The 26,821-nt window shown below is 36.1% G+C and overlaps 1 protein-coding gene across 3 annotated transcripts in view; it reads right to left on the bottom strand.

Moving 5' to 3' along the window:
* SIPA1L2 (signal induced proliferation associated 1 like 2) overlaps window positions 1-26,821 on the bottom strand; it is a 138,902-nt gene that overhangs the window by 27,615 nt on the left and 84,466 nt on the right. For all 3 annotated transcript variants that reach the window (XM_042811139.1, XM_042811135.1, XM_042811126.1), the window contains exons 10-14: window positions 22,149-22,423; window positions 6,763-7,020; window positions 3,639-3,722; window positions 2,012-2,112; window positions 1,502-1,605 (exon numbers count right to left, since the gene is read on the bottom strand). In XM_042811139.1, the coding sequence (XP_042667073.1) occupies window positions 1,502-1,605; window positions 2,012-2,112; window positions 3,639-3,722; window positions 6,763-7,020; window positions 22,149-22,423 (822 nt within the window). The remainder of the gene's footprint in view (window positions 1-1,501; window positions 1,606-2,011; window positions 2,113-3,638; window positions 3,723-6,762; window positions 7,021-22,148; window positions 22,424-26,821) is intronic.

The following is a 26,821-nucleotide window of genomic DNA, read 5'->3' on the forward strand; positions in this document are numbered from 1 at the left end:
ATTTTAATGTAAATTACTGAATTTGTGCCATTCAAAGATTCCTTTATTATTTTTTTCTGGAATGCTATAATTGCAAAGTATGAAAAAACAAATTATACCACTAGTTTCTATTAAATAATTGCATAACTGCTAAACAGACTAGGATAGGACTAGAAGGAATGGCCTCAAGTAGTGCCAAGGGAGATTCAGGTTGGATATTAGGAAAAATTTATTCTCAGAAAGAGCGATCAGGTGCTTGAATGGGTTCCCCATGGAGGTAGTTGAGTTAATTGTCCTACATTTAGATGTGATACTAAGGGACACGGTTTAGTTGGGAAATATTGGTGGTAGGTGGACAGTTGGACTAGATGATTTTGGAGGTCTTTGCCAACCTTGGTGTTAATTTGAGGCAGCAAATAAAAGTGAATACTAGGCTCTATTTCCATCTTATATTGCAAATCATAAGATCTCACTTGAATTTTTTGATTATAGGACTTGCTTAACATCCATAAAATTGAATTTCTAGAGAGTTGAAACAAGCATTTGCTACAGCTAGAAGCATTCATAATTATTTGTTTAAACAATTTCTGCTGCAAATCTGAAGATCACAGGAGAATGAATTACCCTTGGCTTTTTCTCTGTGTGGGTGAAATACACTGTTTATTGAATCAAATCCAATTGGACGTATGGCCTCTTGAACTCCAGCCAAGTGCAATGTATGTGTACCAGATGAAAGTAACTTAAGTAATACGCCTTCAAACTAAGTGTGGCAACTGAAGTGGAAGAATTATGTCATGCGTTTGTGTCAATAAAGTTTTTGTGTTTTGCTTTGCTTTCCTAAAAAGAGATTTTATAGAAAGCTGGATTAACTTATCTTTGTAACATCTCTGAGTAGCCAGAACAAAGGCAGATGGGCTTCTACTAGGCAGAATATAAATGGGAAGGGAGACCCTTATTTTTTCAATCTTTTATTTTTTAATGAGATTTCCCTCCTAGCAGATGTATATACACATAGTTGTTACTAATACAGTAAAGCAGTTTGAAAAACCAGACTCCAGAAATAACATTCCCATTCCATATAGGAATTAACGTGCCTCAGCATTTGAGAAAATTATTTAAAAAAAAAAGTAGGGGTTGTATTTGCATTTCTTCTATCCCTTACAAAATGGCCATGACCTTATAAACAACAGAACAACTGATAAAAATACAAATGAGCAGTTTTCCCAAGGAGCTACTTTGGTAAGTGTCCAGCAAAAAGGACTCTTTTTCTATTGTAAATGTAAAACAGAACCAAAGTGGAAAGGAACAGGAAAAGAAAAGGTCAAATAAATAAATAAATAAAATAAACTATAGGATAGACATTTTCTATAATACTTAAAGAATCCACAGAGTATTGTATGTTTACAGTGTGTATTTCACTGGCTATCCCAAAGCTAATAGCTATTTGGCAAATCGAGTTGAATAAACAGGGAATGCACAGAAGAATGTTAAGGTTCCTTTGCAAAGTGAGGTGAAGACTTACATGTGAAAGTTTGTTTGGCGACTCCTTGCCACTGCCATCTTTTTGTAAAGCCCGGTCTTTGTAGGAGCTGAGGATTTTGGTCGATGGTGCATGCCACTTGGTTTCTGCCATAAATAATTGTGTTTTAATTTCTGAATGCTAAAAAGATGAGTATACTGTACAAAGAAAAGAGCACATGGCTTAGCATCAGGTTTCAAACCTGTACACTCTTTGGAATCAGAGATGTGCAACTTTGCAGAATCATTAAAATCTAATTTTTCAAACATAATTAAGTGAAATTCAACCTGTTTTCCATCATTCACGATGCTTTCTGATGTTCAGGAGTTCATTTGGATACCTAGATATCCCACACCATATTCTATTAGATTGTCTGTAACAGCTCCATCTTTCACTGTCATGTCATATAACCACTTTTTGGGTATAAAACTGTTACATCAGAAAGTGGCTGCACTTTTGCAAGTATTACAGTGGAAAGAGCACTTATTTTTGAGATTTGGTATTTGTTATTACCAGAATGTCTAGTTCCTTCCAAAGTTTCATCTCGTTCTCTGCCTCCTTCAATCTCCAGTGAGCCTGAACCTTGGTGTTCATGAAGCAAAGGGGATTGGCACCTTTTAACATAAGCAGAAAACAAGCCATTTGGTTTTTTTTTCTAGAAAAATATTTACATGATAAACAACACTTTCTACTCTTCAAAGAAAATATTTTGTAAAGTGATTTGTTTAAACAGTCATTATTTCTCCCACCAAGCAAGTATAGTAACATTTCCAAACACTGAATAGACATATTTACATACAATTTTCTCAACAGCACACTTATGTCCTTCAGTGTGAACAGACCACGATGACTTTGAGCTTTAAAAAGAAAAGCATTCTTGGAGCTACAGTAGCCAAAGGGTTTTGCAGAGGATAACTATGGTAATGCATACTTAACTGCTTAATAAACTAAGCCCCACAGAAAATAATGGTATTTTTGCAAGGTTTCACACTCAGAACGTGTTTGCTAGATAAAATGCTTTATATTTTGTAAACTTCGTTCCCTCATTTTAACATAACATTATGAATGATTGTCTGCACTCATTTTAGATTTAAATCTATTTGAGATGCAATCTGAAATACAAATTCTACTGTAAAAATTGCAGAAATTAAGTTATTTCACAAAGCAACATAACAAAAATAAAATCGCAATTAGTAATCTCTGTGCCAGTAAAAAGACACCAGATAGATTTTTATGCATATACTGTGGAAAAAAAAAAAGAAAGTTTTGTTTTAAATATTTGGACCTATTTAGCTGTCAGAGATTTCAGTGAACAATCTCCAAGATACAGCATTTACATCTGCACGCACAAACAGCTATGCCAAAGGAATTTTTTGCATAGGCAAGACGATGCTTTCAATATTTGCATTTTTTTCTTACAGATAGTTTCCAAAAGCCAAATGCTTTTTCATTACACTATCTAAATGCTGCCACATCCCAACATTTTATAAGCATTTCAGCTAACCTTGTACAACAAAGTGATTCATTTAAAGTAATGAACAGATTTTTTCATGTAATATTTTTAAAACTTGAACAGCATGTTGGTTTTTTTATTCATGGACAACTAATTTCTAAAACTTTCAGCACCAAGGGATTAACAGGCACGCAAACATAACACCTACATATTGCAATAGCCTTAAAGGGAGATGATACTTATGAAATACTGTTACTTTTTTGAGGAGAGATACTAGGGAATGAATACCACTGGAACAAGAACAGTAGGAAATAAAACCTTACAAGTCTATAAAGATCATTTGTAAATTAAATACTCCCCCCGTGAAACTAAAGGAGGAGAAATCACTATATGGTCTCAGTTCTGAGTTACCAACTGATTTCTGTCCTGTCCTGGGAAAGCAGAACTAAGAACTGTTTGTTATTTACCAAAATTGTAAAACAATAGTTTGGTCCTAAAGAACTAAGTAGTAAGAGTAGAATTTTGTTAGCATACAGATTAAACTACATCAAACCTCAGGAGTCTTAAAAGTTTACTAATAGATTTCCCAAATAAATCTATGATATGGAACATCCATATAAAATTTGTTTCAGAAAAAAGATGCATGGGAGATTCAGAAAGATTAGAAAAATAAAATAAAATCAATACCCATCATATCCCACTTGCTGTCTCCATTGGCTGCTACCACTGGGACCTGGGTCACTGGAGGAAGACTGGTTGCTTGGAGAACTTCTGTAATGTTGACTAGAGTCATTAACAGTGCACTGAAATATTCATAAAGTTTCAGACTTGAACTGTTGGTGTTTTTTTTGTTTTTGTTTTTGTTTTTTAAATATGCATTCACTTTTACAAACAAAGCAGATAAAATATACTTCATGTACATTCATTTTCAGAATTTTCTAAATACATCACTTATTTCATGATTAATCACAAATTTTCATTTTTTCCTCTGAACAAGTGGGATTACATACAAGTCAGAGCAGGTGGATTAGATCTCTAAATTCATGCATAGGAACCTCTGCCTTCCTGGGCAGCTGAAATGCACTGCCGAAATTTGTTTTTGATCAGCCTCCTACTCTTCACTTCTGTGCATATCAACCCATAACTCTGCAATTTCACTCAGCTACATTATCTCAATTTTTTTTCAAGATAATATGTAGGAATGAATTTATAAACTCAGGGAAGACTTGGAAAAAGGTTGTTTCAGATTTAAGCACCACAATTTCCCAAGGACATGAAGTTCAATATGCAACTTCAGAGTTCAGCTTGAAAATTTCAAAGACATTTGCTTTATATTTTGTCTAACCATCAAACACACATATGATAAACATGTAGATGGTTGAGTGCCTAATTCTTCAGCATATCCCATTCTGATAAGCACTGACAGGACTAAGCCTTTCACAATCAAGCAAATTATTCTGTAGGCTACAGTTGAGTTTCAATTGTGTGTTCTTTCCTCTTATTGCCAAGAATGCAGCACTTCTTGCTTAAATGAACCAGATTTAAAGAAATGCTAAATTATCATCCCACACATTTCGAGCCCTCAAACTAATATTTAGGACATTATCCTCAAACCTTGGATATTGCCAACCTATTTCCCAGACAAGTGCCTACTTATTAGCCTGCTACACAAAAAGTGGCAACAAAATCAGGACCACAGAAATGTATTCTGAGGATGCCTCACTGCTCGTTCACAGAACAGTTGCATCTGTCTGATACTTGGAATGGATTCTGGACTCCAGGTGAAAGAACGTGCTCATCTACCACTGTGACTGAAAGACTAAAGTATACAGAATCTTCTTGGTGTGAAAAGCCAAAAAAGTGAGTCCAACTGAAGCTTTGCTTTTAGACACTAATTAGGAGAAGCTGTCACAGAACTAGGTGAATTGTAAAAGAAGTAGATTTCAAACATATCTGTGTATTTCTCAAGGACAAATTACAGGCAAAACTTTGCTCAACACAAAGACATTTAAATTGCCTTCTCAAAGAACTTTCCCCAGGAGGAGATCTAGGAGTACAGGCGTTCAGCTCCCTTTTTAATTTCATCTTTGGTCTGGGCACCTAACTTGTCACATGTCACAGTAGTTAAACTGTGTTTAACTGTAGTTGCTGCTGATGCCTTTTGCTATATCTAGCCTTTTAAAGCTTTTTGCTGTATCTATAAACATTTCTGTTGTTTCTTCCTCTTTTTATCTGTAAAAAGAACCTCTTTACCACAGACTTCAACGTTAGCTCATTTTCAGATTATCTGTGATAACTTCCTTTTTTTTTAATCAACCTACTTTTCCCTGCCTTCACTCCTCTTCAATTTGACTAAAATGGTATTGCAGCTCAACCCTCTAAAAACTCTTCATCATTTTCCTAGTCTGAGTACACATTTTCACATTTACAAGACTATAAGTACTAATCAACCTCACTTCAAACTCTTGTTTTAATCACATCTCTCTGTCAAGCTATTAGCTATGCCTCTTGCTATGTGGAAACGACCTTGCCAATTAGAAACATTTCATGTTTCAGGACCCACACATCATAATTGATCGTTTCTCTCCTTTTTCGTTATTTATATTCTGCATCATGCCTTCCCCAGAATAGCACTCATGCACTGCACTTGATTTGTTTAAGTAATCTAGAGATTGCTTCATGAGAAGAGAGAGCCTCGGTATTCCAAGCTTTTTTATGTGCTTTATGGAGAGTAAGAATTGAAATTTATGTTTGTGAACATTTTTTGGAAATGAGTATTTGGAAACAAAATTTGGAAATTTGGAGATTTCAGAAATTTTTCATTCTTTCCCTATTCATTCACATTTAGTATGCTTAACAAATACCCATCAAACCTGATATATTTGAGGAACATTCAATGTGTTTTTTCTTTGTGTTAGATTTTACCAAAAATATCTGTAATGAGATGTCAGAGCTCTTCTACTAAATAAGGTAGACAGTATAGCAGTAACAGCATTTAATGATTTCAGCCAGAAATTTTAAGGATGTACAAGAATCGTACTTCAGATTTTTATATAATTTAGCTATTCCAAACATGCAATATTATATCCTTGAAGATGAGAACTACATCACTCCAGAGAGAAGGACATCAAGCAGAAATAATGCGAACAATAAGGGACAGAGAGCACAAGACCTAAAGTTTTCCTAAATAATTAAAGATGTATGTATTTACAATTTTTAAAAAGAAATTCTTTTGTTATGATTACAATTGAATTAGAACGGAGCTAAGATTTAAAGATACCATCCCATCATCTAACATACATTATATATTCAAATCACAAGCTCTGCTTTGTTTAATTAAAAGCAGGGGAAAGCATAAGGACTAGTAATGAGTTACACAATCCTTTGAAACTATGCAAATAGTGTGGTAATGAGATTAAATCATTCATTTTTAGAGGGATGGGTTCATTTTATTTACACTCTTAATTGCTTAAATAGGATCCCAAAAGGTGGAGGACAGGACATTGTTTAGATCAAAAAGTAACAAGGGTTTCCTACTTTATTGATTTGGGACTAAAGGGGAATGTTGGTGTCCTCATCAGTAGGATCCTCTTAGAGTACACTCTTATCACGAACAACAGAATTCACTTGTTTCATATAGAATGAACTGTAATCAATTAATTCCCTCTGATACAATCTCAGAATTACTGTTGAAACTCAACAAAATAGCATGAATCTTCAAAAGTTGTTTAAAATCAAGTACACCAGAGTTCTATAGAACAGAGATATCTAAGGCATAGTAGGAAAATGATGGGCATTAAAGGTATACTACCTTGCACCATCTGGCAGTTTCCTATCAAAAGAAGTGCTGCGAGGAATGGCTGTCTGAGCCTGCTGGAGAAGCTGCTGGCACTGCAGTCTGTCAGATGTTCCTAGGATTGGAGAGGCACGAGAGAGAGGCTGCCCAGCGGGAGTCGGCACCCGATGCCAAGTGGTATTTCTTCTGAAAGGGGTTTTATACTCACATGGGGTGCCTTCACTGTCAAGTTTGTATTCCACCATGGGTATACGACAAAGTTCTGAACAACCCCTGTTGGATGAACAAAAATTATGATCAGCCTCACTGGAGAGAACAGAAAAAACAATCTTGTAGTCAGATGCACAGGCATTTTTTTCTGGGTGCTTAGAGGTGTTCATATAGCGTTAAGCTGTCCTTTGCATGCTGCAAAGCTATCATGCCAAGCAGGTGGGAAACGTGTCAAAATAGAGGATTCGCTCTCCTGTGTTCGACAGTTTTGATCTCTCTCATTTCTCTTCAAAAAGAAGAAAATATTAAGCTTTAATTTATATATAAATGTGAGGAGCACCTCTCCTATGAAGACAGGCTGAGGGAGCTGGGATTTTTCAGCCTGGGGAGGAGAAGGCTCTGGGGAGACATCATCGTGCCCTTTCGGTACTTGAGGGGAGCTTGTAAAAAGCAGGGAGAGATCAACTTTTTTCAGAGTGTGATAGTGACATGGCAAGAGCGAATGGCTTCAAACGAAAAGAAGAGAGATTTAGGCTAGATTTGAGGAGGAAATTCTTTACTCAAAGGCTGGTGAGGTGCTGGCACAGACTGTTCAGCGAAGCTGTGGATGCCCTATACCTGGAGGCATTCAAGGCCAGATAGGGTGGGCCCTGGGCAGCCTGAGCTGGGGGGTGGCAGCCCTGCCTACAGCAGGGGGTTGGAACTAGATGATCTTTAAGGTCCCTTCCAACCCAAGTTATTCTATGATTCTATGACTAGAGTTTCACATAATAAGAACTAGTAGACATAAGGCATTTAGAAATCAGCAAACATCAAGTTCTTCAATCAAAGCTTATTTGTTTAAATTTGGTTTGTTGGTTTGTTTAAATTTCATAAATTCAAACAATTTCTTAATGTAAAATTTACATATCTGAAACTACAAAACATGTTTGATGCTTTCCAGCAATCCAGACAATCCTTAGTGATATTGAGAAACAGCCTTTATAATCTGTCCTGTTCCCACTGACTACACTGTGATGTCAGTGATTAACTTGTAAATAAATATGTTTTTCCATTTATTTCTAAATAGTACTTCCTAATATTCCTCTGGGAGTCTCCATGCTGTGAAGACAAATTGTGACGCAGAAGAAAGAGACAAGCTGGAAAGCTTACAACTTTGGTTTGAATCTTACAGCATCATTAAATACTACTAGCATTCCCAGAAAGCTCAGATAACATTAGTGACACTGTTGCCCAAAAGATCAGTCTGCCTCTGGGGTATTTTCTGCAGACTCAAGCTGGACTTGTGTTAACAATAATTGTTTCACCAATTCATTAACAGAGATTACCATTAACAATGATTACCACTGCATTTATATCTCACATTCTCACAATAGTACCTATTGTTTCTCTGCTTGATAGATAGTACGTACTAATTTAATTCTGTGAACAGCCTAAAAAATTCTATTGATGCACACCAAGTTAAAGCAAGAAACAGTCAAATTTCACTACTCTGTCCTTGAGCTCAGTCCTAATCAAAATTTGCTTTTGTCGAAAACTCAACATTCATAATTTCTGACTAAATTAAAAACACTTAGAGAAATTGTTATAAAGTTGCATAAAATGTTTATAAAGCGTGTACAGTCCTAACCTTGAAAATACTTTGGGACAAATGACTTAACACAAATACACAGTGCATATTCGTATAGATACTATTCCTCAAGGCTTCTCAGCAAAACCTTAAAGTAATACCTTCACTCCCAGTGTTTCAGTAAGCAGATCAAAATTAGGTATTATAAAAATGTTAATAATGCTATTCAAGGTTACTGAAAAGAAGACGTGTATAACTTTAACAACTGCACTCCACATATTCTGTATCTACCCAGTGTAAACCACCAAATGCTTCTGGCTGCTGAATTTTATGGTACTTGAATAGGAACAGTGTTTATCATGTAGCATAAAAACCTCAAACCCCAAAAGAGGTAAAGAAAAAATTACAGTCATAATACAGAGGATAAAGCATTGTGGGTGCATATTCGTAGCTAGTGCAGGGCATACTGTGATAAAGATGAGATAAAGAAGGGTCACTGGAGTACTCTAAAACAGAACTCAGAATTCCTGATTTTTCAAGCTTATTCTGTGGCTAAAGCAAACAAACGAAACAAAAAAAAACAACAATCAAGCATAACAGAACAAAAACCAACAACAAAACAAACCAACAAACAAAGGACAAAAAACTCAACAGTAAAATCTAATGAGCAAACTCTGATGATGTAGTTGGACATAGAATTTCTTGTGTTATTTTAAACAAAATCTAAGGAATCATGCTAACACTGTAAAAGAACATTATTTCTGCAAACTTAAGAACTCAGAAGGTAAGAAATCTCAAAATTAATTCTGCATACAACTTCATTTTACTCTCTTTCTGTCAGTGGAGTGAAACAATATATTTAGTATTTTGCTTTTAGCAGAGTTCTTTATCTCATTCCATGCATATAAAGATCAGAGTTCGCTGGAGAGATGCTGCTCAATATGTAATTATCATTATGATTGAATACGTTAGATATTCAGTTGTATTTCTGCACTGATTTACGATGAGAAATTATTTGATAGGTGCATAATTTCACTGGGTATAAAACTCATTTCCTTCCAGTTCCTCTTATCACAAAGCATCAGAGAATGGCTTTCTGTTTTAGCATACCTACAGAGGTAAGAAGACCTTAACAGTCTCCTATCACAGAAAAAAAATGGAGCTACAGAAAAACCAATATTATAAAATTATCAATTAACTTCAGAAGATCAATTTGGTCTCTCCCACCTCCCCTGCATGAATGTCACATTTATTCAGACTACCACTTCAAACCAGTTCATTTATGAATATTTCTAACATTGTTTCACCCTTCTGAAAAGTCATGGAGCACACATACTGGATTCCTAGAATGAGGAATCATGTGGTAAAGGCAAGTTAAGCAAATTGCACAGAATTGCACGAACATTTATACTGGAGAAGCCTAAATAGAAAGAACTTCTCCAGTGCAACATTCCACTTCTTATAAGACCATCTTTCTCTTCATAAGATTCCACATATTATTCACTATGTGCAACAAATGAGACCAATGTCTAAGGCACAATAGCCTCTAGCAGTGCAACCTTGATTCATTTCCAAAGCAGGGCGATAACATTATGTGAACACAGAAGGTTCTCAGAGAAAAAAAAAAAAACAACAACCATAAGATTGATTATTCAATTAAAGATTTTCATAAAACCTTATACACAAAACAAACAGAACAAAGAGTGTGCAGTTGATAAAGCAACGTTAATATTAGTTTAGCACACTGTGTAATTTTTCAGGCAGTCATATTCATTATTTGAATAGGAAGTTCAACAATTAAGCAGGCAACTATTTCAATCATTCTTCTGCTGATTTCTATGTATTATTTCATTCATTCCTTCATTCCCATAAACCTTAAGTGTTAAAAATAAAACATTCCCTCTCCAACTTTAATTATTAGGATATTGATTTCACAGTTTGTCTTAGTAATTGAGAAAGGCAACTATCATTATATCCCTTATTAATTACTTTGTAGGGGTTTTCTAAAGTATTGTAAGAATATCCATGGGCTCTAAAAGCAAAATAGATTGTTACTAACATCAGTTTGACTTAGCTTGCTAACTAAATCCTTATAGCATGATGTAACAACAGCCAACAAACTCTCCATCAAAGAAAATTATTTTCAATGCCTTTAAACAAGTATTTTTACTGTACTAAAATATATTCCCCTCGAGGACAAATGACAATGAGAGAGGAATAAAAAAAAAATTTAAAAAAGCATGAAAATCTAAAAATGTTACTTTGGAATCCAAAATGGACCCCACCTTCTTAACTGTCACAAAAATCCCACGATACTCCATGGCTAAACTGAACTACTTTACATGACTTCGTTTGTCACATAAGATTATTTATTTTAATGTAAAAGTGCCCAACTATTCAATTCAGCATTTATATGGAAAGTAATAATTTACTGCTTCACAAACACTGGCTAAAGAACAGATTGGCAGTTTACTGAGATACATAAGACCATAACTGTAACTCTGTAGATCAGAAACAATGACAACAAATTATTTCATGCCTGTAATCTAACAGGGATTTTATTTATTTGTTTATTTAGCTATGGAACTGTTATCTTGTATGAAAAATAACTGATGAAATTAAATGCGATTTCCTATTAAATACTTGGACCATTATCTAACTTCTATTTATAAAATCACAACTTATTCCACTGGATAAAGATTATAGAATTTGTGCCAGTACACCATGATATATTTACTTAATTACTTTTTAAACTTTTAAAATTCAGTTTAAAGAATATGTAAAGATAAATGTGTATTTTAAGATCTTAAAAATTTATTTAAAACTTACATTATTGGGCTCCATAAATTCATATAATGAGAATGTTATTCTCAGTTTCCAAAGTTATGAAAGTCTAGAGATGAAAGGGATACAAAAAGCATTGCTTGATCTAGTAAAGCAATCATGCAGACATCAGTTTAACTATTTAAAAAACTGATTTTAGGTGAAAGTTATTTTACTCAATGGCATTTGAGGTTGTCGAGAGCCCACAAAAACATGATTTTTAATTTTTAGATTTCACTCATCCTTATGAATGATTTGTTAGCATAACAAAACCGGAATAACTGGTTACAATTCAACATTAGGTCAATGTGTTGCAGATCTGAACTACTAAGGGGGGCTGTAGCAATAGAAAGGTATTTATGGTGATCATCAATTTTATTGCAACCCCGTTGTTATCACCATTTCAAATCAATATATATCATCCTGCTCAATAAAGAGCTATTATCTACATGTGCCAGTACAATAACTAGTTACATTCCTCCAACTTAAATTTTGAAAGTAATCTCTTCTATTACTGTATATGTTTATTCTTACTCTCTAGCAATTCTCACAAGGTGTCACAAGGAGAACTCACCATGCATCTATTAAATCCATATGATAAAACAGATGGATTTCATATAATTGTATAGATTTGATTAAAAAGCAGAATTTATTAGCTTAGTTTTTCTTAGACTTGTGCAATTAAGTAAGATAAACATACATTTTCTTTTCTGTGACTCTCTGAAGTAGCTCCCAGAGGTTACCCCTGAACTCTATTGACTCTACATCAACTACAGAGCAACCTCAAGATATTGGATAAAATCCAAATGGCCTCAGACAACTTATTTGGTAAAAAATGAAAAGAAAAACATTCCCAAGTTATGACATCTAAGTAGTCCAGACATGCATCAAACAAGGGAAAAATATCATTTGAAAAATATTAAATGTGTTTTAGTTTAAAACAATTTCTTCACACAACAGATGTATACATCTGCTTAAGGCAAGCTCAGGTCATAAGGCTGCTCCCACTTTTTCTCTCCTAGTTTTAGGGGGATAATAAGTGTCTGGCAGGTCCTTCTCTGAAGAGCTGAAGCTGACAATCTCTCCTTTATGAAAGAACCTTTGTTGTATTTCCATCTTTGTTACAGAATCTTGGCATTAGCAAGCCGACAAACAACTTGAAGCTTCTTAAAAGCCTCTATGCCCACAATGTTGTATGAAAAGGGCAGGAGGAATACAGACAGGACACATGCATTAGATGAAAGGAACTAGTCAGGAAATAAAAAAAGGGAAAACAAAAACACAAAACAACCACGGTGTTTGACTTCACAGAGCAAACAGTGAGGCAGTAACAATCCTTGCAGTCTCCACTGATGGAAAGTGGTACTCAAGAAGAGCAAAGCACATCTCCAATTCCCAGTCAATACGAAGACAAACACATAAGAAGATTATAATTGCAGGGGTAAAGGCTTGAGAAGCTACAGGCAAGAAGCAAGAATTACTGAGAAAACAAATAGGATGGATTTTTGTGACACTGAAGAGAAACACTTTCAAAATTAACCAGAAGTCTGTAAGAAGACTTGAAAAACCCAGGATTGGGAAAATCAACATCTAAGCACTCCAGACTAAGATATGGAAAAGGTAAATAACAAAGAGAATATAACAGAGACAATAAATGAAGAACCAAGTAAAGACATAACGATTTGAGTTCTGAAAGAATTGAGTTCAGAATGAAATCTGATTCTGAAATAATCTTAAAGATAATTGAGAGAGAGAATTAAGATGAAGATCTCCTTTCAGAAGATACTTGAATCAGCCATGAGCAAATAGCAGGTGAAAACGTTATTCAGGACCCTGAAATTCAGGAGAGCCAAGTTCAGCTCAACACAGAGATAACCAAAAGATATGGATCTTGTCAGTCCCAAGGTGCCAGCTGGATGCTGCCACACTGCTCCTTTTCTTCCATCTCTGGTACCCAGCTGGAGTTGGGAGAGCTGAACTTGGCTCTCAATAATTGTTGGACAAGATCCCCTGGGAAACTATCCTGAAGGACACAGCAACAGAACAGAGCTGGCAAGCACTTTAAGGATGCTTTTCTGACAGCCCAAGAGCTCTTCATCCCCCTGAATAAGAAATAAGACAGATGAGGCAGGAAACGAGCAAGGCTGGTCAGGATGAGGGAAAAGAAAAAAAAAAAGAAAAAAAAAAGGAGAAGTGTAAGCAGTGGAAGTGGGTGGCTTAAGAAGAATCTAGAGATGCTGTTCAGATGCGCAGGGATGGAACCAGGAAAGCCAAGGCACAGATAGAATTGAACTTGGTAAGAGAATGTGAAAAACAACAAAAAGGGATTCTTTAGAGACGTTGGGCAGAAGAAACAGGCAAATGAATTTGAGAAATGAAAAAAAAGAAAAAAAAGAGCTGGCCTACTCACATGTGGAGAAGACTGAGGTACTTATGTTCTTTTCCTCAGGCTTCTCACACCACTTGTGTCCTGGGAGCACTAAACAGGGGTCAGGGTGCAAAATTCCTCCCATTCTAAGAGTGATCTGAGACAGCCAGCATGGCTTCACCATGGGAAGATCATACCTCACCAATCTGGCGGCTTTCTATGATGGAATGACATCATCAGAGGATAAAGAAAAGGCAATTAATGTCATCTACCTAGACTTATGCAAGTCCTTTGACATGGTCCTGCACCACATCCTTATCTCTATATTGGAGAGAGATGGATTTGAAGGGTGGGTTATAAGGTGAATAAAGAACTGGTTGGATGGTTGCAGCCAGAGGGCTGTTGTCAATGGCTCTATGTCCAGGTGGAGGTCAGCCATAAATGCTGCTCGCAAGGGGTCTGACTTGGGACTGGTACTCTTTCAACATCCTTAATGTTGACAATGATGACACAGACAGTAGCATTGAGCACTCTTTCAGCAAGTTTGCCAATCACACCAAGCTGACTGGTACAATTGGCACAATAGAAGAGAGAGATGCCATCCAGACGGACATGGACATGGCCGAAAAGTGGGCACTTAAGAATCTAATGAGGTTTAACAAGGCCAAATGCAAGGTGCTGCACTTGGGTTGAGGCAATCCCAGATAGGAGTACAGACTGGGAGAAGAACTCATTGAGAACAGCTCTGCAGACAAGGACTTGTGGGCCCTAATGGACAAAAAGCTGGGCATGAGCCAGCAGCATACTCCTGTAGTCTGGAAGACCAACAATATTCTAAGGCTGCATCAGAAGAGGGAGATTATCGAGAATCCTCCAACATTTTTGATTCTTTACTTCAGTGGGAGGATAAATGATATTTTTCAAAGCAGTTTCCCATACCAGCAAAAAGACTTAATATCTCCTGAATTCTTTGACACAGAATAAAGACACTGAACTACAGATGACTATGAAGCTATCAACAAGTTTCAGCAATTGCACATGGCCTAGTAATCGTCTAGACTGATAGTACACCAATCTTAAGATCAGTTCAGTGAAACATAGTTCTGAAGGTGTATTTTAAACTTTGCTACTTGAAACTTTCATCCATTTCTTTAACAAAAGAAAAATGACAGACTGACTATAACTTCTGATAGAGAAAGATAAAAATCTTTCAAGCGTACTCTAAATGGTTATGCATATGTGTATTTTACTTTGACTGAGGGACCAAGTGAACAATTTGAATACCCGGGGCTTCTATCAGCTACAGTACATACATAAAGTGTGATCCAGATGCACGCATAGTGATGTGGATTGAAAAGTGTCAGACTCACAGAGATATGATCAGTGGTATGGTTGAGCTAGATGACAGTATTCAGTGGTGAACCCCAGGGCTCAATACTGAGTCCAATCCTGTTTTAACATCTTCATTAATGATCCAGATGAGGGGACAGAGTATGTGCTTAGAGACTGCTCATGATACAAAACTGGAAGGAGTGCTTGATACCCCAGGATGGTTGTGATGACATTCAGAGGGATTCTCAACAGGCTGAAGAAATGGGCAGAGAAGAAACTCCTTAGTTAAATAACGGAAAACTCAAAATCTAAGTGAAATAGAACTTCTCAGCTCAAAAAAGATCATGGTTAAGGAAAGGGTGGAATTTGATCAATGCATATGAATACTTGATGGAAGGATGAGAATTGGACAGAATCAGGCTCTTTTCTGTTGTGCTTAGGTTCAATGGGCTCAAAATAAACAGAGAAGGTTCACTCTGAACATTAGAGGCACTTTTGCATAAAATTTGTATTTATTTATTTTACTAGTGAAATGAGAACTGTGAATAAGTAAATCAGGTTGCTCAGAGAAGTTGTGAAGCCTCATTCCTTGGAAATATTCAACCTTCTCTAGGTGGCCCTAATTGAGTAAGGGAGGCTGGACAAGATGACCTCCAGAGGTTACTTCCAACCTCAATCATTTCATCATTATGTGAATGCGTAAGTTTACTAAGTCAAATATAGGAGAAAATTGTATCTTTGCATACAATTATTCTTTGCTGCCATGCTTACTGTTACTTGGAAAGAAGAAAGAAAAAAAAAAAATTATCTTTATTAAGCAAAAATCAATAACAGAGGTGTGATTCAATGGCAGGATTTTGCAAACATTTTACCCGAAACGATAATTTGCTATTACTTTGAGTTGTACAAAATGTAAGCAAAGGTCACTTATTTTTAATATTCACTTCAACACCTAACCATCAATTTTTTTCCACTAATGCACTCCCCTAGAAATGAAAGCTCAGTTCTAAAGATAGTAACAGAAATTATTTCCTTTTAAGAAAGTTGGAGGAGTTTTTTGTTTGTTTGTTTGTGGTGGCAATGGTGATGAGGAAATGGTTGGACTAGATGATCTTGTAGGTCGTTTCCAACCTTGTGATTCTATGATTCTATGATTCTCATTCTTAATGCATACAATTCTTGCCTTAGAAGATAAATGAACAAGCACAACATATTAAATGAGCTAGAATTGCGGTCTCAATTCGAACAACAATTGGCACTGTAAATATCTCATTCAACTTACATGGTTAGGTCTTCTAAAATTTAGGCATACCAATGAACTTGTCAAACATGAAGAATAAAAAGAGGGGAACTAGAAGTTGCTTCAAATTAGCGAATAATCTGACAGAAGAGATAGAACTCCTTGTCTGATACTGGTAGACACTGTGGTATTCTTTCCAAATGACAATAAAATGAGAAAGCTTTAAACCAAATAAAAGAGATACAATATAAATCAGCAGTAGGATACAGTTTTACCTTGAGTCACTAAGATTTTTTTTAAATTAAGGAAAAAGGCTTAGTTCAACATAAAAAATATACCCAGTGAAGTTGTCTAGTAGATCAGCTTATAGCATTGAATGATACACTAATATTGTATAGATACATATAATTGCAAATATTGAGCTGGAGCTTCTTAAATAGATGTTTATATCGTATACACACACAGATTGACATTTTTTCCTCTATTCTCTCCGGTTAAAATAAGTTAAAACCTACCAAATACTTTTCTTGATAAAAAGCAAGCGACTCTCACTGAAGAAAAGAAAGTATTACGTGTTTCCTAGGTTACATAGTTTCCATCCTTGGAGTTTTTGAATCTGTGACTAGATAAAGCCCTCAATAACCTGGATTCACCTCATTGCCATTGCTGTTTTGAGAAGGTTGGACCTGGGATCCATTCTACCCTGAGTTATTCTGTGTTCCCATAAATGAAAAAAGTTTTCAATGAAGTAAAGATAAAATCAATCACAATTTCTGTAGACAAGTTGCATGTTCCAACCCAGATATATCCACACTGGATCCTAAAAAAATATCTTGTGTAATATCAGTTACATATGCCCCAACATATTTGCAACCAAAAAATTCTCTGCTGAGCCACAATTGAGTAAGCAATAAATTAAGTTTCAAAACACAAACATTTGGCACTCTCAAGGATTTTTTCAATCACACTGAATAACAGAGAAGAATTAAAAGAATTTTGAAGTCCATCTCTCCACAGAGCTCTGTATGTTAGTATTGCCCTTTTTATTGCTTGCCTACAGTAACTGTACAAAACTTCAGCAATTATAAATAGCTCCTGCTATGAGTTCAATTCATAACTCAAGTATGAGGAAAACTCAAAGATGTTTTTTCTTGGATCAAAAACATGATAAGCACTCACAATTGCTTCCAATTTTGCACCTTACTATCTCTACTTTTTTTGTTAGATCATTCCTGGGTAGAGTCCACATGTTATATATATTGCCTAGATTTTCCCTTATTTTGATGCACATCAAAGTAGAAAAAGATGCTAGTTGAATAAAGTTTCAGCTCACCAAGGATTACAGCAGTGCTGCATATACTTATCCCCACTTTCTCAAGAATGATGGATTTAGAGCAAGATCTTAAAGTGCAAATTGTAGGTACAAACAAAGGCCAACTTCACAAATTCTTTTCCATAAAAATTATACTGAGGGCAATGAAACAAAAAAGTGATTTTTTATTTTTTTTTTTTACAAGGAAGTATTTTTCCTTTTTTCATTACAGAACCATGATCATCTGTATATTTAGACAAGAGACAGAACACACTTTTTTATGGCCCAGTATGTGGACAGTTTGGGATGTCCCATTCTGTATGTATAAGCTCTGTGGTTTGCTGCTTTCCGTCACCTTTCTGAAGGCAGGAGCGGCAGGCGCTTCACAGTGCTGGGGAGAGCCAGAAGGTCTTACTGTGACACTGACTACATTATTAGGAAAGAACTCAGTCCAGGGACCAAAAAAAAAAAAAAAAAAAAAAAAAGTGGCTTATAAACTATCCCACCAGTTTATGGCAAAAAAACCCCTTAGCCCCTTGAACTCTTCCACTAAGTGAACTCTTTCACACTTCTTAAACTACTTTTCCAAACATTCAATACTCTGCTGGATATCTGTTACTTAAAGAAGCCTTAAAAACACGATTGTCTGATAAAATCACAACCACTTAAGAACAAGTAACAGAATTGGAAAGCACTGAAGGTCATTACGTTTACTTTGCACATAAAAGTTTGCAAAGTTTATGAGAAGAAAATAATCTCAAAAGAAATGCAGTAGTGTTTAATAACAGCTCCAAGGCAGTTCTAGTTGCAGGTACAAAAATATTTCCATTTTCAAAATTACCGGCAACAACAGGAAAAAAAGCCTGTTCACAAACAAGCGGAAACTACCACTGCCACTTCTTCTACAGTGGTTGTACTTGGACTATTGCTTCCCACCCATCCTGAATATCTTACTTTAAGCTTCATTCGCTTTCTAAACTTCCCAGAAATCGTTTAAGCATTTTTGATACATAATTGAACTCAGACACATAAGGGTTGATGTAGTACTAAAGATTCTAACTGAACGCAACAGTCTAGAGTTTAAAATGGATTTACAAGTACTTGAATTCTTTGATTGGATTTGACTGATTAAGGAGATAGTGTTCTTGAGCATTACTGTGATAACACAGGTGAAAGCAAATTGTAAGTGAATTGTTATTCTCTTGTTAAAGTCTGTATAGTTTTAGCTACTGAGCTGCAGTAATATTGACAACAGAAGAACACATCAACAACTCTGAAGGGAAAGACATGTCAGAAATAAATATGACACAAAGATATTTATTCAGATCTGAATGTACTGACAACCACGTTTGTTCTCAAATTCTTTAAATTACAAAGCAGTATATTTTTCTAATACCCATTTATCCCTTCTAACTAAATATCAGCTTGGTGCCATGTAAATAATTATGATTTCTCTATTTGTTCATGATTATTTAATTGCTGGAGCAATCTGAAAAGCGTAGGAGCTTTGTCTCAAATTCATTAACTCCACAGGATAGCAAGTCCTGGAAATCCTTACCCATGACTGGGGCTTTTGCATATACTCCTATCAAGATGACAGGTAGAGGGATGTGCTTTAAGTAACGGAATACATTTAGCGAGTAAACTCTCCTTCCATTTTCCTAACCATTCTGTGACATTCATTTCTAAGCACTTCAACAATTCAAATAATTTCATGCTACCTCCCCACACACACACACACACACACACACACACACACACACACACACACACACACACACAAAACAGAAAATATTTAGTAGCCAAAAAAAAAAAATCGTTAGTAGCTCTTTGCTAATTTTCTCAGTGAATATTTGACTACAGAGATTTAAGCTTTTGGAGTAGCAAATGTCTCATGGGTAGAAATGTGCTTTAGTTTTGTTGATTGTTCTGAAATAGAGGTGAATACTGAGAACAGACAGTTGGCATGCAATTAGAGAGCGAATATAATCTTCATCAGGGCACATTTAATCCTGCAAAAGGGATGCTTTTTGTTTTGTGGAACCACTGATTACACTCACATGCCAGAAAACTCTACAGGTGGTCCCTGTAGAAGTGGTAGAATTATGATTCAATTATAATTTGAATATCCTGCCTTCCTTAGCTACAAGGGAAAGGTTTCCAAGCCACACTCTAGATTACGTTTGTAATCTACACCACTTAGTTCTCTCATACAAGCCATTAGGATTTGTATTAAGTTTGATAGGTGTCCCAGGATTGGTGATACATAACTGTAGGCAGTTGGCACGTGTAATTTGGCACAAGGATTGAACTGAACCTCATGTTATTTCATCTCTTAATAAGGAAATGAAGGAAGTGTGACACGGCATTTTGCAAAACTGACTGGTAATAGATTATTCAGATTATTGCTTGAAGCATAATCATGGTTTTGTGGGATGCACTATTTTAATAAATCCAGTGAATAAGCAGCCATAAAAAATGATCTTAATCACACTGTAGACATTATTCAATACCACCAACAGAATGATGGTGGAGGGTGGTAAAATTAAACCTCAACTGTTTTTGGACTTTTACTCAAAGGATGTATTCAAAGTGCAGCCTCACCAGTGCCAAGTACAGAGGCCTTCTTTTCATCCCACAGTGTCACAGGTCACATTTGCTAATTGAAACTGTCAATCCTGTTAGTTAGTATCTATACAATTTTCTGTCTGCTCTATATTATAAACATTTGGGTCAGGCAAGCTCAAAACTTTCTGTTTATCAGATGCTTTTCAAACTAGGTGGCCAAAAGCATTTTACGTGTTTTTGGGACTCAGAGGGGGAAATGAGCGGCTTTCTGTTTCAGTGAGAAGCTGCAATTTGAGAGAAAAGAAGCACTGAAGAACATTTCTATTTTATACTATAGAGATATGCTGAAAAGAGCTGAAAAATACTTCCACGTGTTCTTCACATTTTAGAATAGAAACAGTTTTTAAAAAAATCATTTTCCTTAGTAATTAGTTACACAGTTGACAAAAATGCAAAAAAATTATAAACAAGAACAGCTTTTGTAGGTCTTTCCCAGTTTGATGGCACTCCTTAGTTAAAACTCCTCCTACACACAGTGTGCCATGTATCTTAAGCTGATGTGGAATTTTAATGTTTTATTTTTAAACATGTAACTAAGATAACAACTCATACAGTGCGTATTTTTCTATCAGAGACTATAAAATACACACTACCTTCAACATAATACGATCAGCTCATTAAGCTCATGTTCTGCAAACAACTTGGAAATGTATACCAAACAAGCCAGTGAAAACTCATACCCAGAAGCAGATGGTGAGAACAGCAAAGCTAAGCAAAGAGATGCTTAATTGCAAATTCTATCCAACTAAGCAAAATGATAGTATTCTACATTCACAGACATTTACTTCAGAAAGGAACCCAATGCTTCAACGTGCAGGTTGAGGCAGGGAAGGGCACTTCTGTGTCATTCATCAGGCCAATGTCTACTTGGATAATTGCCACCAATTAAACAGTATTCATGTACAGCTGGCACCAACTTCACAGAACTGTATGCTGTGTAAAATTTCATGGATTGTTGTCTTGCCAAAAGCAACACATCTAATTTTTTTTTTCTATTAAATTAAAAATCAACAAGAGATTTAAAGATGGCCTTTCACAAGTAGACAAGTAATCCAATTTACTCTAGTACAGTTCTCATTCAGAATAAGCCAAATTAAAATGTCTGAAAAAGTGTGTGATAAAAGACATTATAATAAAGTTCTATATTTTACCTACTTTTTATCTACCTCAATAATACTAACAATAGAGAGAAGAGCAAACATACTTGTCACAGAAGAAAAAAAGTAATGCTGACAAAAAAACATTGCACTTCATCCCTGAGAACAACTGCACAGTCACCATAACTTCTACTACAGTCTTTTCCTGAATGTGTGCAACCAGTTCTTTCATGCTCCAGTAAGGTTTTGTTTTTTTTTTAAAAAAATTGCTTTAAGAGATGATTTCACAGGTTAAAAACAACATTTAATAATAATAAATTAGATTTATGTGGAAACTGAGGAGGACTCTAGGAGTTGGTATTCTTTATGTACTGTTTTCCTAATTTTGCTAAAATTTCAATGCAAGAAAATAATAACAATCCTTTTCCATAGTCAGCACAGAAACTAGAAAGAAATAAAAGCTATAGGTGTCAGAAGATTCCAGGTTTCAATTAGCACTGAAATATAAAATTAGCCTGTGGAAGGAAAGAAGTCACACAGGCTTTCATAGTGGCTCAATCATTACGCAATAAAGTTTACTTCTTGCTCTTTCAAGCCACATAAATGTAAATTTCCCTCTAAATTTCTTACAAGATCTCACTGTATCTTCTGTTCTAAACCAATAACTGTTTTGGAAAACACTTTTGGGAAAAGATTGCTTTAAGAGTCTCAATAGTATTATCTTTAAACATCAATATCTATTTCCAGAAAAACTGTGTTAGCAGTGTCAGAGGAAAAACAAAACAGATGCAAATATCACATTGAGGACTGTTGTTCCTTACCTTCTAGGTGCTCCATCCTCGTGTGGCTGAATAATCACCACTTTTACAGTTACTGATGTCCGTAAAAGGTCAATCATTTGTTCATGAGTCAAAGTTGCCACAGCCACTTTACAGATTTCAACCAGGCGGCTCCCCTGCCTCAGGCCTGCTTTCCATGCAAAACCGAAGGGCTCCACATCAGCCACTATTCCTTCAAAGTTCACGTGAAATCCAAGCTGGCCCAACCCATTCCTCCGAAGGGTCATTTCTGTGGTTTCGCATCCTCTGGTCACTATCTAAAAAGGTATCAAATTGTTAGGACACTCATTTCTTTGAACACACAGACAAATCACTTTTGAAGCAGTATAAAGCCATGTATTGTTCACAGAATCATTCAGGTTGGTGAAGACCTCTAAAATCATCAAGTCCAACTGTTAACCCAGCATTGCCAAGTCTACCATGTCCCTAAGCACAACATCTACACATCTTTTAAATACCTCCAGGCATGGTGACTCAGCTACATCCTGAGCAGCCCGCTCCAAGGCTTCACAACTCTTTCAGAGAAGAAGCATCTTCTAATATCCAACCTACACCTCCCTTTGTTGCTTGTTGCTTGGGAGAAGAAACAGACCCCCTCCTTGTTACAACCTCATTTTACGTAGTTGTAGAGAGCAATAATGTCTCCTCCGAGCCTTTTTTCCCCTAAGCTGAACAATCTCAGTCCACTCAGCCACTCCTTGTAAGACTTATTCCCTATACCCAATTGACATTAGATCATAAATATATAGGTCACTCCAAGATAATACCTCCTGTTTTATTTCCACGGAAACTATAACAGATACAAAAAGCACAGTAACTTTGATAAATTCTCAGCTACAAAACACTATTTTTCAACACAGACACCACCATTAGCTATAGATTTACACATGTGATAAACAAGAGACTGCATGCTGTGCTCTTAACAGATTTGTACCAGTGAAGGTGAAACACCATCGCTGTCACCACTGCTGAAATGCACCACTCACCACCTCACTGTGCTCACATCCATTGTTTGTTCTCCATTAAATATTCACTAAGAATAAATGAAAGTCAATGGGTGCAGTTTTTTCAACATGGAGAAATTTAGTGACACACCTTTGCTTCATACACACTTCTATGACAGACACCATTTTGTCACACTCTACTGGCATCTGTCACACAGTAACAATTTAACAGAATATTGGTGGGAGGATTCAACCTCTACTGCCATACCACTAACATACATCTCTGACATCATGGGCCAACATAATAAAATAGGAGGCATTACTTTCAGAGCAGCCCTCATATTTAATTGCCATTAAATATGTTTAATATACTAATACTAATCATAGTTCTGACATCTGTGGTTGTTGGTTTCTTGATAAGTTAAAATGAACAGAACACTTCACAATATTAAAATCTTACATGCCCAATGGAAGCAGCTGTCCTGTGTCAAATTCCTTTCCTTCCCTCACCCCAGCCCAACACGAACTGAACACCACTTATATCTTATTAAAACATAATAACTGCTTTAGCTTCAAAATTCAAAATAAGCAAAAAAGTCCTCTCCTGTCAACTGCCTCACTCTTGTAGGCTGACTGATTGCAGGTGCACACGCATTTTTTCTTCAGTATTAGACATACTGAAGATATAACATGAGCCAAATTAAGTCAAACATTTCAGTTCTAGCAGCAGCTCTTTTTCCAGACTTCAGCAGTGTAGATCATTTTGATTTATTTTTACTTGTAGTCAGGTTCCTAGCCACCACCACCTCCAGATGCAGACCTCTAAAATGGGATCAGATCTGCATGTCACTAGGAAAGTTAGAAACTTTATTCAATTAAAATTATTTCTGTCCCTATATAGAACACTCAAAAACTTTTAAATGCAGATTTTGCTAATTAGGCTCATTTTTATATAGAACGTAATTAATCTTTGAAGTTTTGCTCAGTAAACCTACAGCAGTCTGTATGCTGTGCTACTTTGCCAGATTCCACGGACCAAATCCTAGCTCACTTCCAAGATAAAAATCATGAGTTTCTCTAACATTCCTCTTTGTTTTTGTCACAAAACCAGTATGCATGTTAGCACCATTACTACAATTACAGCAAAAACTTAATCACTAGCAAAGCATAGAATCACAGAATCACCAGGCTTGGAAAAAACCTCCAAGATCATCCAGTCCAACTGTCTGCATATCACCAATATTTCTCACTAAGCTACATCCTTCAGAACATTATCAAAATGTTTCTTGAACACCTCCAGGGATGGTAACTCCACCACCTGCCTGGGCAGCCCATTCCAGCGCCTAACCACCCTGACATTATCAAATCATATTATCAAAAATGTTTGTTCATAATGTATATCATTATTTCTCCTGCAAGGCAAATATTTTCCCTTTACAGACGTATATGCTAACAGCATAGGTCAAGGGATCTTCCCAAGGTCATAGTGAATGAAGAGCATGCCTTGTTCCACTGTTTGCAGGTACACTGTTTGCACTTTATTTTAGTAATCATTACAAAGGCATGCACATTATCCAACTTTTGACATCTAACTTAGCTACCTTAAGTTAGGAGGCTGGTGTCTGTATATCATCCTCCCTCTCCATTTTCTACTTGAGCCAGAATTTGGGAAGAGTAGCTCAGTAGCTTATTGTGTGCATCCTACAGAAGCATGATCCAACCTAATTCAGGGCTCTACGGGGAGGGCATGGAAACACACAGCTGTGGACAGTGCAATGTCACTGAGACTGGCTAAAGCTGTCACAGAACCATTCCTTTCACCACCTGAGCCAGATGATTTGACTAGGTGCAATTTCATGGGAAGTTTAAGCAGATCTAACACCTTGTTACCTTTCCCTTGCATTACACTACATCTTGTGCAGTCATGCAGACAAAGATATGACTCATCTAAAAAACAGAGGCTTTTGTTTTCCTTGCTTGTTTTTCTAATAATATTTCAAAGGAGTGGCGGGCAGAGAATGAACAGACTGTCCCTTTCAATTACAGCTACAACCAAAGCATATCAACATCAACAAATGAACTTAAAGCAAACATTAAGCTGCAAGTTACCTTCACAGCTTCCTTTTTATGCTTCCTGTTTAGACAAATCTTTGTCCATGTTTGTTTTAGAGCCTGGAAGGATGGGAGGCTTAACTTTAATTCCTCTTCAATCCAATGGTTGGTGGGAAAAACTATAAAGCATTTGTATAACTTATGCCTGCAAACTGGCCAGCTGAAAGTCAGCATTTTCAATACCTTAGTAAGTTTCAAAGCATTAGCACTATCACCTTTAGAAATTATTTTCTATACAGATATTTACTCCCTATTAGGAAAAATTAGAACGTATGCACACACACAAAGAGCTACTATAAGGCTACTGTTAGGGAGCTGATCAACCTAAGAAAATCAAGGTAATCCCTTCATTCATTAAGGTCTAATCCTTACCAATCTGTGAAGCATCAGGAAGATCTTGCAAGGATCAGATATTTCAAGAATCATTGTCTGACAAATTTAGGCTATGTAAGCTGTAGCACATTGACTTCACAGACCTTCTGAGGGTGTCAGCTTCAAAGCTAAAATGTGAAAGGCATTATTCAAATGCCCAATACATATTCTAGGGTTTTGTTTACCAAATCATGTTCTGGATCTTCCCATTGAAATTATTAAATAATTATTTCCCTTGTCATTACTCAGCAGTAAGTTATTTACGTGCATGTATTATTAGAGTTACTCAGCAGACTGAAAACACTAAGCTTTAACTCTCAGCTTTACCTTCAGTCCTGGTTAATTTTCAGCAAAACTTCATAATTTATATCAGAGAAGTGCAAATTAAAATTTTCAACTCCTCATTACTATCCTTATATTTCTGCCACGAACTTCTGAAACACATATACAATATTTAGTCACACAATGACTATTACAATCAGGAGCTGCTGATGGATGAAATTTTATTCTCTCAAAAGCACACAATACGATGCTGGGGGGAGCAGATACATGTTTGTTGCTATGTCCCAATTATAGAATACTGCATAACAAATGCACCAACGTATATGGACTTCCTCAACTCAGACGAGTCAGAATCTTCTTCAAATTGGTTAAATATTTGGAAGGTTAAGAGAGATGAAAAGCGATCAATTCTGCTTTAGATTCAACAAGTCCTTAGCAAGGTTAAAAGATTTCCAGGAGATCAAGTGCCCCACAGGCACATCCCCTAAAATATGGCATGGCATCATACATAGTAATGTCACATAAAACAAAGTACTCTCCACTTTAAAGCAGATCTTTCTGTTTACTTAGCTACTGTTTCTGTAAACACGTGGCTGTGCCTGAAGGAAGAGATGGCTTCGCTTCTCTGGATACACTTAATATAGATGAAATTGAAAAACAGATCTTCTAAATCCCATGAAGGAACCAGGAAGCATAGAGGCTTCTAATGAACCCTTGTCTACTAAAATTGTTATCCAAAGATCCATTCAGGGTTCTCATTTAATCCCTCTCTCTGCTTTGCTCTATTATCCTAACATCCAGATCTACAGCTTTTCTGCCTTAAAAGACAAGTCTGTCAAGTTCATCTACAGTTTACTTTTCCTCCTCAGCAGCGTACCACTTAATATTCCTCCTCCAATACAGAGCTGACTCTAGATTGAACAATCGCAGCTCTTTCTTTTAGGC

This window comes from Centrocercus urophasianus, unplaced genomic scaffold (genome assembly GCF_019232065.1).
Source record: "Centrocercus urophasianus isolate 14NV4802_14NV808 unplaced genomic scaffold, USGS_Curo_1.0 seq_10, whole genome shotgun sequence".
NCBI lineage: Eukaryota > Metazoa > Chordata > Aves > Galliformes > Phasianidae > Centrocercus > Centrocercus urophasianus.